Below are 13,867 nucleotides of genomic sequence, written 5' to 3'. Positions count from 1 at the left end.
GCTTGGAGCAGCCTGGTCTAGTGGAAGGTGTCCCTGCCTGTGGCAGGGAGTAGAACTGGATGAGCTTTAAGGTCCCTCCCAACCCAAATTTTCCGTGATTCCACGATCTGCTTGCTTGGGAGTTGAAGGTCTTTGCTGCAGGGACATGGAGTTGCCATGCAGAGGAGGTACCTGGTGGCATGAGAAGGTGGCTCTGCAGGAACAGTTGTGCCAGCAGGCTCATGTGGAGCTCCCTCTGGGGCATGCGGGGCGCTGGCAGGGTCCTGCCCTGCCCTCTCCTATGAGGCAGCTGCTGCCTTGCTGTGAAAGCAAGAAAGGCTGAGAAATCTGATTACATTTTTTTCCTCTTTATTCCTGGGGGTATCAACTTCCAACTCATTTTTGTCTGTGCCACCGGGGAATTAGGGGTCTGTCTGTCTCTCTTTCCTCAGGAGGATAAACACAGCATTCCTAATCCTTTCTATACCACTGCGTGCTGCACTGCTGCCCCTTCCCTGTATATCTGCCTTTATGGAAACCGTAACCTTTGCTTGAACCAGAGACTTTCCTGAACAAGAGCCCTTTGGGATCTGAGTGGGCTTTCCTGGATACATTTTTAATAAACACAATAATTTGACTGCAAACCCATTACCTATCCCCTGTTTGTTCTACGGGATAGTCATTTCCATGCCTGCAAAAGCCACTAACTCACAGGGCAATCAAAGGAGGAATGACAACCAGGATAAAATTGGTCTGTGTTGTGATAAAGCCGTCCATCTTCAAGTCGTGCTCTGGAGCTTTATGTATTGCCTATAAATAATGGCCTCAAAAAGATATTAAATCTTTAGAAAAAATCAAGCCTAATTGTAACTATATTTTTGTTTTCCATTTTGGTTTATGTACAGTATATGACTTCTGCGGAGACATTTTTATTCCAGGAAAATGACAGGCCAACAAGAAGCCATAATTGCACTGATTTTTAGAAGTGCCTGCATTACTACAGATCTGATGTACTGCAAGACATGAATCAGAAAAATTCTATTAAAAAATCTCTTGAATGGCTGACACAGGAGTATTATCCACGATGATTAATTTGACTTGGTCATTATGAACACAGACAAGTCTGACAAAATTGCATTTCATTCCCCACTGAATTCATAAAATCACTATACACATAATAAGAAGTTATAGTTCTCTGCTATCCACTATTCTTGACAGGATTCCAGTTCTGGATGAGATACTGATTAAAAAAAAAAAAATAGAGGCAAAGAGAGAGTTGGGAGCCTTTTTGAAAGCCTACAATAAGGCTGATTTCTTTTGCTATAAATTGTTCATAGAACTCCATTATTTTTAGCTTTTTTTTTTTAGTGAAATGGTGATGCAGGTCAAGAGCAGCTTGGACAATATCAAACCTGACTGTGAGCTTGTGGAGGGGATGCAGCAGAATGCCCAGGCTGAATCTCGGGAATTTTTCATCCTTCAGATAATTATAAATAATCGGTACTTTGTTCTTCATTTCCCATCCACACAACAGACAGGTCGAGGCCAGAGAGTCCTGAGAATGTTGTTTCTGGCCTTGGTAGCATGTAAAATAACCCCCCAAAATGCAGAATTGGATGCAAGCCTCCAAAAAAAAATGTATTTTGGTGTGAACTGAGATTTTCTGTTCCCTGTGGATATTGTTCCCTCCACAGCCCCATCCTGCTGAGCACTACAGCAACAAAACACAGCCTTCCCTTTGCCACTGTGGCAACTTCCCAAGGATATCAAAGGTTATTAGGACAAGCAAGGATGTTTAGGACCCTCTGTGCACAAACGGTTTTATGAAACACATATTTTGATAAAATTTGTAGAAAAGAAACCTTTTTTGAGCTGTCAGATTTGGTTGAAACCATCCAGCAGGCTCGGCTTTGGGAAGAGCTCTAGCTCCAGGACTGCACAGGATCTATAGGAGAAGGTCACCTCATGTAAAGTTTAAAGGTATAAACATCCAGCTGATTCAATGGTGAAGCCATCCAGAAGAGCTGGGATTGACCTAGGCATGGCTTTGTGCTGCAGTTGTGGCGGCATGCAGGGTCTGCATCAGAGCAATGCCCACAGAGTGGGAGAAACAGGGAGTGGGGAGCTGTGGGCTTGATCTTTGGGACAACCAACACTTGCTTGTGGTTTTTGAAGAGAATAACCTTTGCTCTGGGGGCAAGCTGGGAGAGCTGGGGGTGTTCAGCCTGGAGAAGAGAAGGCTCCAGGGGGACCTTAGAGCCCCTTCTGGGCCTAAAGGGGCTCCAGGAGAGCTGGAGAGGGGCTTTGGAGAAGGTCATGGAATGACAGGACAAGGGTAATGGCTTTAACCTGCCAGAGGGCAGGGATGGATGGGATATTGGGAAGGAATTGTTCCCTGTGAGGGTGGGCAGGCCCTGGCACAGGGTGCCCAGAGCAGCTGTGGCTGCCCCTGGATCCCTGGCAGTGTCCCAGACCAGGTTGGACGGGGCTTGGAGCAGCCTGGGATGGTGGAAGGTGTCCCTGCCTGTGTCAGGAGGTTTGGAATGAGATGGGCTTTAAGGTCCTTTCCACCCCAAGCCATTCTGTGATTCTATGATTTTAAATCCCACTACTCTGGATATGGAAGAGGAGCACACTCAGAGGGAGGAAGAGCCTACTTTCCCACAGGTTCCCTGCTGCTCTGCTGTGCTCCCAACCTCTCGCTGAATATCGTGCAGACACATCCAGGGCACATTTCTGTTCATGCAAGAACTCATTTTTTCCCTTTTCAACAGCATTCCCCTAGTAAAAAACCTAAGCATGTGAAAACTAATGTAGCAGGGGCTGGGAACACTTCAAAGACAATTTGTAGATTGTATGTGACTGACTGTTAATAAATACTTCTTCCCAGTATTTATCCACCTCTCCCCACATAATTCATTGGCCCTGGTATTCACACAGATCTCCACGTGCGAGGATGAGGTAAATCAATTTCCATTCCTAAGACCCAGAGCTGCTGACGCAGAAAATCAGCACTGCTTCACTTCTTGGCACAAGCCTTTGGGAATCACAGGTGTGAACAGGAGCCCTCTGCCATCCCTGCCTGGAGAAGGGGTGATGGGAGGGGCAGCTCTCCTGGACACCCCACAGCCAGCACCCATCCATTTCCCTTGCTGGCCCCAGAGCATTTCTCTGGAGTTTGCAGTGGCCAAGTGACTTCCACTTTCTCCTGCCACCTCAGCTGACATTTCTGTCCCTGTGGCTTCAGTGCCTTGAGATGAGCAGAAAACCCCTCTGGCTTCTGTGCTGGGGAAACGTATCAAAATCCCCTTCTTGATAATAGGATCATGCCTGTGTGAGTAAAGGGTGTAGTGGGAGAGATTGAAGGCTTCTGAGGAAATGTGGGCAGCTGGTCCTCAGGAAGTTTCAATTTTACCTTTTTCCTTGTGTTTGGACTCTTTCTGTGGCTTAAGGTGTTCTCTCAACCTGGAGTTCACTGCAGTTGCTGTGACCAGTGGCACGTGGCGAATCTTTTAGACGTGTGTAGGGAGTAGGGAATGTGTCTGTATGGCACATCCATCCACGTGCTTCTCTGTGTCCTGACTCCATCTGACACATCATCCAGCTTTGGAAAAGTCGAGATACCCCCAGAACCACCTGGCTGCTCCTCTGCAGCTCCTTCCCTGTGTGGTGCTGGTGAGAGAGTGCTCTCCCTGGGACACTGCCCTCAGCCCTGGGAGTGGGGTCCTGCTGGGACTGGGTTGGGGTGATTGCCATCACTGCTCGTGGGATGATGTGGGCACCCCATAACCCCCATGTGCTCCTTGTGCACACCAGGAGCTCAAGCTGTAGCACCTCTCAGCCTCACAAATATCAATGTTTTCCTCACTTTGCAGACTTGCCAGGCTGGTTTGGGTCTCTTCAGACCCATCTCATCTCTGAAGTGTCAGGAGGGTCGCTGTGCTTTTGCATTAGCTCCAGGAAAAACCCAGTTGGATGAGGAATGGCACAGAGTCCATGGTGGTTTGTGTCATCAGGATAGATTGCACCAGCCTCGTATTTCCTTGTACCTTCCCAAGAACAAATGTTCTCTCTCAGGCTCGTATTTACTGTTGAATGCCTTTTGACAGGACAAATATTTACCTGCAATAATACTACAAATCTTTATCCTTCTCACTGAGAAAAATATTTCTCTGAATCAATGCTTGGCTGCAACTCCCGGATCCTCACGGATAATCACACAGAACATGACTCAGTGGAGAATTGGGGTCACTGGACATTTGCCATGCTGCCGAGGAGGAGAATGGTTTTCCAGGTCCTTGGTCAACTCATGTCCTCTGTGATTTATACCCACATGCAGTGCAGAGATGGTGCTGCCTGGCTGTGGAGTGGTTTGTAAAGGAGGACAGCGCTTTCTTCCCCTTCCAGGAGGGGAAAGGCAGGAGGAAGCTAAAGGCATCATTTATAGACATGCTCAGCATTTGTCACTGCCTGCTGAGTCACCTGCATGAGAATTTGTAGTGGTTTTTAGAACATGGCTTGGTTGATGCCATGAAGATTTTTTGCCTTTTCTTTTATACCCCTGTTATAACTTTTTACAACTTCTGTATTCTCAGTGCTTTTTGCCTACATTCTTGGCCTTGTTTGTCAAGCTGGGACTCAACATTTTAGAAGCTTCGTAGCTGGGGATCAGTGTGCCCCAGAGCCCAAGGTCCTCTCCAGAACACATTCTGTAAACCAAGATAGAACCATCCAGGGGAAGGTTCCTTGGGGAGGGGGGCCCACTTGAGCCTCTCATTGGGGAATCTTTGATAGATCTGCTAATTAGTAACACCTATAATGTTATACCAGACCTTTTGGGGCATATTGGGCAGGGTGCATCTCGATGCATATGAGCTGGATGTGTGCACCTAAGGATCCTTAAAATAAATACCAAGGTAAAATCCCTTTTCCCCTTCTAACAGTGTTTGACTCTTGATTTAAGACCAGGAAAAGGCATCATGGTCATGGCTTTGGCTGAGTCACAGCTGGTCCCTAAGAGCTGCTTGACAATCAGACATCTGGACGTCCCTTCGCCCATCCTCCTCTTTGCTGTGGCTGCTGGGAAGGCTTCCCCAGGCTCAGGGATCTTTTGTTATGGCATGCCTGGTGGGAGCTCGTGGGGGCTTGGCTTTATTTACAGTCCAGGAGGAGGTGCAGCACAGGAGCAGAAGGTGAAGCAACATCAAGAGTTGTTCTGAGTGCCATGGCAGAGGCCGAGCAGGCTCACTGTGCCCATCAGGCCATAACCCACAGATGTGCTCTGTGTTTGCAGCAGAGGAGCTGCCTGCCATCAACAGAGCAGTCCCCAAAGCTGCCTCCTGCCTGAGAGCCTTCTCCTGCAGGCCCCGGGCATTTGGGATGCCTCGTGTCCATCTCTGTCTCCCTCTCCTGAAAAGCATCAGGGAATACAGCAAGGCCGGGAGATCTTGGCACGTTGTCCCTGTCGTGGGAGCGGTGTTGGCAGGAGACCACACTGGGGGGACTCCAAGACCTGCAGCTCAGCAGTGGGGCCTGGCTGTGCAGGTCAGCCCCTGCTCTTGCCAGAGGTTCAGGAAGTCTGGCTTTCCCCTCAAATGATTCTGAATAAAGTGTCCCCAGCCCTGTGCTGTGAGCTGGGAGGGAGCAGCCAGTTACCTGTCCTGAGTCTTCTTGGTCCTGGACATGGCCGGGGTGTCACCTTGCCAGGAACCAGAGCCTTTCTCTCCATTACAATCCCCCCACATCACCTCCTCTCCAGTCCTCTGCCTTCTGACCCTGAATCTGCACCTGGATGGAGATGGTGCAGGGACCCCTGCTCAAACTTGGATTTCAAGATGGAAAAATTGTTTTAAAATACAATTTTGCTACTGTTGGAGGTTGGTTGTACCTGCTGCATTGCCATTCTGTGCCATTGCTGGGGGATTATGGGGCAGAACCAGGTTTATGAGGTGGGGAGGCCCTGGCACAGGGTGCCCAGGGAGGCTGCGGCTGCCCCTGGATCCCTGAAAGCGTCCCAGGCCAGGTTGGACGGGGCTTGGAGCAGCCTGGGCTAGTGGAAGGTGTCCCTGCACACAGCAAAAGGGTTGGAATGAGATGATCCTTCAGGTCTCTTCCCAGACTATTTGATGATTCTGTGATAACCCTGGGGCTGTGCTCAGGGCAGTTAGATCCTATACAACCCCTATAGCTGGTGCACAGGGGTATTTGGGGGGCTGAAAGCAAGGGGGGGACTCAGAGAAGGGTCAGTCTCGCTTCTCTGACAGGGCCTGGCTCCATCCTGTGCCTCCAGCCCACTGCAGGCAGGGCTTCCCTGCTCCAAGCAGCACCCGGCATCGAGAGGGTTTGCAAGAGGAGACTCGTTGTTTCCGCTGATTTCAGTGTTTTAATTTGAAGAGGAATAATGTGTAATCACAACAACTGTCATCTGTTTGACAGTGGAAAATCCTCGATCTGTTTTTGTGCACAGTAAATGGGCAGCCATTCAGCAGCACGAGCTGCTCGGCGCTCGGAGTCCTGGTGGGATGAATGGCTTCAGACCAGCCCACTAATCTAATTTGTAATGTATCCTTAGAACGTATAATTGGCTGTTTAATTTAATTCAAATTAACATAAGAATAGGAAATATAATCTGCCACAGAGCCCACATGGCGGTGGAGGGGAGCACTGGGTGTTGCTGCAGAGGGGTTGAGGGGACGGCTCTGTGCACACCGTGTGAGACCGCTCCTTGTGGGGACGGAGCTGTCACTGTGGACATGTCAACACGTGCTGTGCTGACAATAAATCACCTCTTTTCCCAGCCTTCTGAGTGTCTTCGAGCCTCATCCCCCTTCCTTATCTTTCTGACCATCTATTTAAAACACACATAGAGGGAGGGCAGCCCGCTTTGGAAAGCTCGGTAGTGACAGGGTGTGAAAGCTGGCAGGCGCCGAGTCTGATTATGTTGATTGGATATTGTCTAATCTGATTTTGATTGTGTACAGCTTTGATTGTAATTTTGATACGTCTGCAAAATGCTGTAGCTATTCGGAAAGCTTTGTGATTTAAACAGGTCTTTTTTTCTTTTCTCTTTTTTTTTTTTTCCCCTGAGTTGAATAGAACAGAGGCAGAAACGTGCCTGGGGGTGAGCAGGGCGCTGGGGCTTTGGCACTCTGTACAAAACCACCTCAAAGCCCTTGGGTGAGCTGCTCTGCAGCAACACAGGGGACTCGTAGTTTTGAAGAGAGCTTTAGGAAACTCTGAGTGGGTTTTACATAATTTAGTTAAGTACAGCGAAGCCACTTGCTTATATACCTGATACCAAAATAAACCAGCTGGAGGAACAAGTTTGCTGTGCGATGATTTATTTAAATCCCTTTCTGTAAAGCATGGAGTGAAATCCTCTTAAATAACTGGGAAAGAATCAGTGTACCTCGAGGAGCATAGTCCAAATGGAAACCCAGCTATGAGATGTATTAAATGGGATCTCTCTTTACATCCCCTCAGCCCGCTGCCTTCCCTGTATCATAACATTAGACAGAAGCTGACTGGAAAAAGAGCTGGGCTTGAATTTCCCCTGAACAGTAACAGTTGGTGCAGGGCTCTCATGGCCCGGGGTCTCTCTTGTCATGCTCCTGTTTCCCTGCTGCCAGTGGGAATCTCAGGCAAACACGAAGCTTTGGGTCAGATGTACAGAACCTGCTCTTGAATCACAGAATCATCAAATGGTTTGGGTTGGAAGGGACCTTAAAGATCATCACATTCCCACCCCATGCCATGGGCAGGGACACCTTCCACTAGCCCAGGTGGCTCCAAGCCCTCTCCAACCTGGCCTTGGGCACTGCCAGGGATCCAGGGGCAGCCACAGCTTCTCTGGGCACCCTGTGCCAGGGCCTTCCCACCCTCCCAGGAAACAATTCCTTCCCAATATCTCATCCATCCCTGCCCTCTGGTAGTGGGAAGCCATTTCCCTTCTTCCTGTCTCTCCAAGCCCTTGTTCAGCATCCCTCTCCAGCTCTCCTGGAGCCCCTTTAGGCCCTGGAAGGGGCTCTAAGGTCCCCCTGGAGCCTTCTCTTCTCCAGGCTGAACACCCCCAGCTCTCCCAGCTTGCCCCCAGAGCAAAGGTTATTCTCTTCAAAAACCACAAGCAAGTGTTGGTTGTCCCAAAGATCAAGCCCACAGCTCCCCACTCCCTGTTTCTCCCACTCTGTGGGCATTGCTCTGATGCAGACCCTGCATGTGAGAGGGGAGGAGAGAGGCAGCGTCCCCTCGCCTCCCCGCTGCCCACGCTGTGGGCTGAGCCTGGCACACAGGGGGTTTCTGGGCTGCCAGGGCACAGGGCTGGGTCGTGTCCAGCCTTTCCTCCACCAGAATCCCCAAGTCCTTCTCTCCCAGGGCTGTTCTCAATGTTTACCTCTCCTGGTCTGTGCTCCTGCCTGGATCGCCCTGACACAGGAACAGCTCCTTGAGCTTGGACTTGTTGAACCTCGTTAAGGTCCTGTAGCCCCACTTCTCCAGCTTGTCCAGGTCTCCTGGAATGACATCCTGTCCTTCTGCTGTGTCAACTGCTCTTTTTGTTTCTTTCTGCAGTGGGGTGATGGAAGGTGGGAGGGGGAGGGTTCAGCTATGCAGAGGATGAGCCTCTTCCAGCCCCAGTTGTGGGGTGAGGCAGGAGTGACCCCCTCAGAGCCACGGTTCTCCCTGGCAGTGCCCTTTCACCAGTCCGCAGATCCCTCCTTGCTCCCTGCTGCCTCTCCCACTGACTTCTGTACTCCAGTTAAATACAGGCTTTATTTTATTTTGTTAAGGACTTTCTCCCCGCAGCCTGCGGTGCTGAAGAGCACGAATCCAGGGGTGAGCTCTGGGACAATGGATTATTAAAGCCTACAGTGCTTAACTGGTTTTTAAACAGCTGGGGTTTTGCTCTTAAATCAAGTATTAAGTCCAAATCCAACCATGAAACTAGGTGATCTGGGAAATTTAGCTTTAGCATGTGTATAATACTATAGCTAATCAGAATTTCATATGCTATAATAATATGTGAAATAGTAGATGTTTAGAATAAGGCTCCTCTGCCAGAGACTCATTATATTCTGCGTTGATAATTAGTAATTTTGGATAGATTATGAAGAAAAAACGCTGTTGTCTGAAGTCAAAATGATTGCCCAGGTGCAATAACATTTTTTATATAAATGGGAATGCTTAGAAGTAAACAAGCCATGAGAAAACATGGGGAGCAGACAAGAGTTCCAACATCTCTGCATGTTCATGTCACCTTGAGGGAGCGTTATTAGGGAGGGGAGGGAACGCTTCTCCAGATGAAATTTGGGAGAGGATATAAGGAAGGACAAATCTCCATGTGTGGTGAAGTCATGCAGGCTTTCTTTAAAGGATTTTCTTAAAGCGATGGCCATGTTTCCAAATCTCCCTCCCTGGTTGTAGCTGGAGTTTTTGAGGATTCAGCGGGAGTTAGGACAAGAGAAAATGGCTTTAACCTAGCAGAGGGCAGGGTTAGATTTGTTATTAGGGGAAAATGCTTTACTCTGAGGGTGGGGAGGCCCTGGCACAGGTTGCCCAGAGAAGCTGTGGCTGCCCCAACCCTGGGGCCAGGTTGGACGGGGCTTGGAGAAACCCGGGATAGTGGAAGGGGGGTGGGACTGGATGGGCTTTAGCATCCCTTGCAACCCAAACTGTTCCATAATTCTGGGAATTTTGATCCCAAGTAATTGTTATTTCTACAGCTCTAATTCTCACAAAAACTCTTCAAAATACCAGCTGTAGGTTGAAAGCTGAGCTGGGTGCCCAGAGAGAGACTTTGACCCAGGAAGGCTGCAGCTGGTCAGGCAGCAGCCGTGCCCTTCCATGGCTGTGATCCAGGTGTGGAAGTTTCTGCTGAGGTTTTGGGGGCTTTAAGACGAGTAGGGATGCAGTGTGGGAGAGGGGAGCAAGGGGATGCCTCGAGTGGATTCACAGTGTGTTCCTGATGGATGGTGCAGTGCTGCCACACTCACACCCTGTCTCCTAACTCATTACAACCTGGCATGCAGAGCTGGACATGCCTTTTTTATTACAACAAACCCATTTCCACTGCAATCTGTATTTCTTAGAGAAACAATCATTTTCCTTTGCTGAAGCAGCAAGGCAGTGACACTTTGCAAAATGTCTCTTTCACGTTTCAGACCTACAACAGTCAGAATGAGAGCAACGAGGACTACGAGATCCCTCCCATAACGCCTCCCAATCTCCCCGACCCGTCCCTCCTGCACTTGGTGGACCACGAAGCTGGATACCACTCCCTGTGCCACAGCCTCCCTCCGAACAGCCTGATCCCAGCGTATCCCTACCAGAACATGGACCTGCCGGCCATCATGGTCTCCAACATGTTGAGTCAGGATGGGCACCTCCTCTCCAGCCAGCTGCCCACGGTCAGTGCCTTTCCCCTCTCTGTCCCTTTCCCCAAAGCCGCTCTGTGTTTCCAGCCAGGAGGCAGCTGAGCAAAGAAGGGTGTTGGGGATGAGCTGTTTGCCGTGAGGGTTGGGATGAGCTGGTGCTGCCCACCAAGGCCGGGGTGTGTTGGCAGAGGGTGTGGTCACTGTGCTCATGGTACAGTTTCACACTTAGTTTGGGGTCCTCCTGAGCCTCATTAACCACTCGGGATCTTTTCCCCACGAGGGTCTTTTCCCCCCTTTGTGGAGCATCCTCCCTGAACCGAGCAAAGTGCACGTGCCCCATCCCCCAGGGCAAGGTGACCCAAGCCAAGGGTCCCCCCAAGCCAAAGCCCCAACGCCCTGTGTCCTTTCTCTTCCTCTCTGCCACCCCTGTCCCACTGCCAGGGTGGCACCGGTGGCACCAGCAGGAGGAGCACGGGTGCTCCCTGAAGGGAAAGCTGTCCTATTGATTTCAGGGGGAACAGGATCCCTCCTCGCACTCACAAACTCAAATTGCCTCCTGGCTCACGCCGTGGGAAGGGGATACCTTGCAAAGGTTCGAATGACTCATCTGCAGGGATAAACAAGGCTGGGATAATGAAGTAAAGTGAAGCTCTGGGAAGAAACTCCAGGGCTAATTAGACCTTCTGATGCTTCTGCATCAGCAGCACTGAGGAAAGGCTGTGAGTTGATTTTGACAGTGATATTGAATTAACACTGCTGCTGTTTGATACCATTTTCCTCTTTAGCAGCGTTAGCCCTGTGGTTGGTTTTCGACATTGTTTTTCTCTAAGATCATTGATTTTGAATGACATTGATATCAAACAGAGTTAATTTTACTTAAAGAGCATGGCTGGGAGCCTGGCCCTGCCTGGTTTGGTGTTGATTGCTTGAATAGATAAGGGTCTGAAAGGCATTGGTATTTAAATATTTAAATGGGATATTATCTCTTAGTCTAGGAAAATCCCAAGGCTTTCTGAAGTACTGATGAGTCTCTGAGTTTCATTGTTAGTGTGTTTAAGAGAAATATCATGTTCTGCCCATCAATATTGAACAGAGGCATATTTCTATGGAATTAAATATTACTTAGGGCTCTGTGTTACCTTTTAGGTTCTTAGGTGATTAAAACATTCATTTCTGAGACAGAAAGAGTCAATTTCAGATGAAATATTTTTCCCTGGTTTAATTTAAAGCACAGCCCCTTTGCCTGACCCCTATTTTCATAACATGATAATTTTATCCTGTGTTGATTGTCTCATTTTTGAGAGGTGATATTGCACTTATAAATCACTTTCTAAAATACCTAAAGAAAAAAAGAAGAGGGGGATTTATTAAGCAGCTTCTCTGCGTCTGAAATAATTTATTTTGGAGTAGTCCTTGGGAAATGTTCTCTTTCTTACTTTATGGTACTGTTTTACAAATGCAGCGTGGTGACAATAAATCAGGGCTGAGCCAGAGAGGATAAGAAGGGGCCTTAGTGGGCTGTAAACGTAGAATAGAGAGATTAAGATTTGTTTGCCCCTTACCACAAAAATAAAAAAACTCCAGTGAACCCTGAATTTCCCAGCTGAGAGTAAACTGGAACTGTTCAGTTTTGGAAACCCTCGGAGCTGTGATACATCTGCAGAGGTCCCAGCAGGAAAGGGAGCTGTGTTGCAGTTTTAGGTGAGAATTAAATCCTGCCTTTTTTCCACTGAAAAGGAACACCTTCTGTTCCTTTTGGTGGGAAATTGAGTCTCCCTTTCCTCCAGCAGCAGCCCACGATGGCAGCGTTGGTCCCAGAGCACACCTACAGCTCCTGTTAGTGCTGAGGGGAGCAGCACATGCACGTGAGGGCACAGAAAAGTCCTGGAGAGAAAGCACATCTTAAACTCATATGGTTAATACCCAATAGCACCTTCCAGTGCCTACAGGGGCTCCAGGAGAGCAGGAAAGGGGTTTGGGACAAGGGCCTGGAGGGAAAGGACACAGGGAATGGCTTCCCACTGCCACAGGGCAGAGATGGATGGGATGTTGGGATGGAATTGTTCCCTGTGAGGGTGGGGAGGCCCTGGCACAGGGTGCCCAGAGCAGCTGTGGCTGCCCCTGGATCCCTGGCAGTGCCCAAGGCCAGGTTGGATGGGGCTTGGAGCAGCCTGGGACAGTGGAAGGTGTCCCTGCCTGTGTCAGAAGGTTTGGAATGAGATGATCTTTAAGGTCTCCTCCAACCCAAACCATTCTGGGGCGTGTTTGCCAACACTTGCAGAAAGAGAGGGATTATTTCACCCAGGCAGTGATGGGAGGCCAGTCTGGGAGTGAGCCTTGCCTGCACAGAGCACGGAGCAGGTGGCTCAGCGTGCAGAGGTTTTGGGTTTGTTCCAGGACCAGCGTTGCTCATGCAAATGCTGGAGCTGGAGCCTCTCTCCTCCCTTGCTGCTCTTTGCTGCAGCTCACACAGGTTTTTGCACACACAGCCATTTCCTGCCTTGGTTGCCACGTCTGTTGGTTTGAATACAATGACAAACAACAAGCAATTCATGGTAAAATGTTTAGACTTTGGTCAGACTTCTGCTCTAAAAATGTAACTTGAGCCTTAGGGGTTTTTTAAGCCACAAAAGAAAAAAAAAAGAACAAATCTCTAACTGCTGATAAGACATGAGCCAGGACTTACCAGGAGCCATAGGATTGGTATTCTTTCTTGAGAGCTCAGAAGTGAATAAAGAAAATCCAGGTGCAGGTTGCTGTCCCCTGTATGTGTCTCTTGTCCTGGGATGCCCTGACATTACCCTCAGACTGCATTAAACCTCCCAGTGCCTCTCAAGAGCTAGTCTGCTGCTCCCATTGTGCAGGTGACCAACTCAGAGAGAGTTTAGTCAGCACAGAAATTCCTGTGGCAGGGGAGTGAAGGTGGATTTGCTGTGTGCCAGCCCCTGTTCCTGGCTCCAGCTCACCCATGGGCTGTCAGATGGAGACCCTCGTTTGAGCAAAGCAGCTGTGCCCTGATGGGGAAACCCCAAATCCAGCATCACTTCTGCTTCCTTATCCCTTCAGCAGCATCACCCAGAGCAGCCTCCACACCACCACCCTGCCCACCCGCATCTGCCCATGGACCAGCTCCACATTTCTGTGTCATGGCTCTTCACTGCTGCTTCTGTCACTTTATTTCCCTTTTTTTTTCCCCCAGCCATGAGTTTTTAGAAGTTAAGGGAGTTTTCAATCCCTGATTGGGGTGCAGGGAGCTGCAGAGCAGGGAAGCAGGGATGGATGGACAAGAGGAGGCAAAGTGATGGCACAGGATGTGATCTGTGAAGAACTGCTGGAAGGGGGTGGGGGAGGGCTGGGGCAGGGCTGGCACATTTGGGGAAGGTATTTTTATTTTGTTCTGATGACAAGAAAAAAACAGACAATTCTTACTGCAGGGGGTTAGTTTTTTCCTCTACTGATCTCTCTTTTTCTATGGGAAAAAAGGCAGGGAAGAGAAGGGAAGGAGGAGGAATGGGAGGGGG

The 13,867-nt window shown here is 49.2% G+C and overlaps 1 protein-coding gene across 1 annotated transcript in view; it reads left to right on the top strand.

Moving 5' to 3' along the window:
- TOX2 (TOX high mobility group box family member 2) overlaps positions 1-13,867 on the top strand; it is a 151,289-nt gene that overhangs the window by 79,254 nt on the left and 58,168 nt on the right. The window contains exon 3 of the mRNA XM_017735132.1: positions 10,134-10,379. Within this exon, the coding sequence (XP_017590621.1) occupies positions 10,134-10,379 (246 nt within the window). The remainder of the gene's footprint in view (positions 1-10,133; positions 10,380-13,867) is intronic.

The sequence above is a fragment of the Corvus brachyrhynchos genome, unplaced genomic scaffold, assembly GCF_000691975.1.
Source record: "Corvus brachyrhynchos isolate BGI_N302 unplaced genomic scaffold, ASM69197v1 scaffold125, whole genome shotgun sequence".
NCBI lineage: Eukaryota > Metazoa > Chordata > Aves > Passeriformes > Corvidae > Corvus > Corvus brachyrhynchos.
This window is presented reverse-complemented; position numbering and strand designations above follow the sequence as displayed.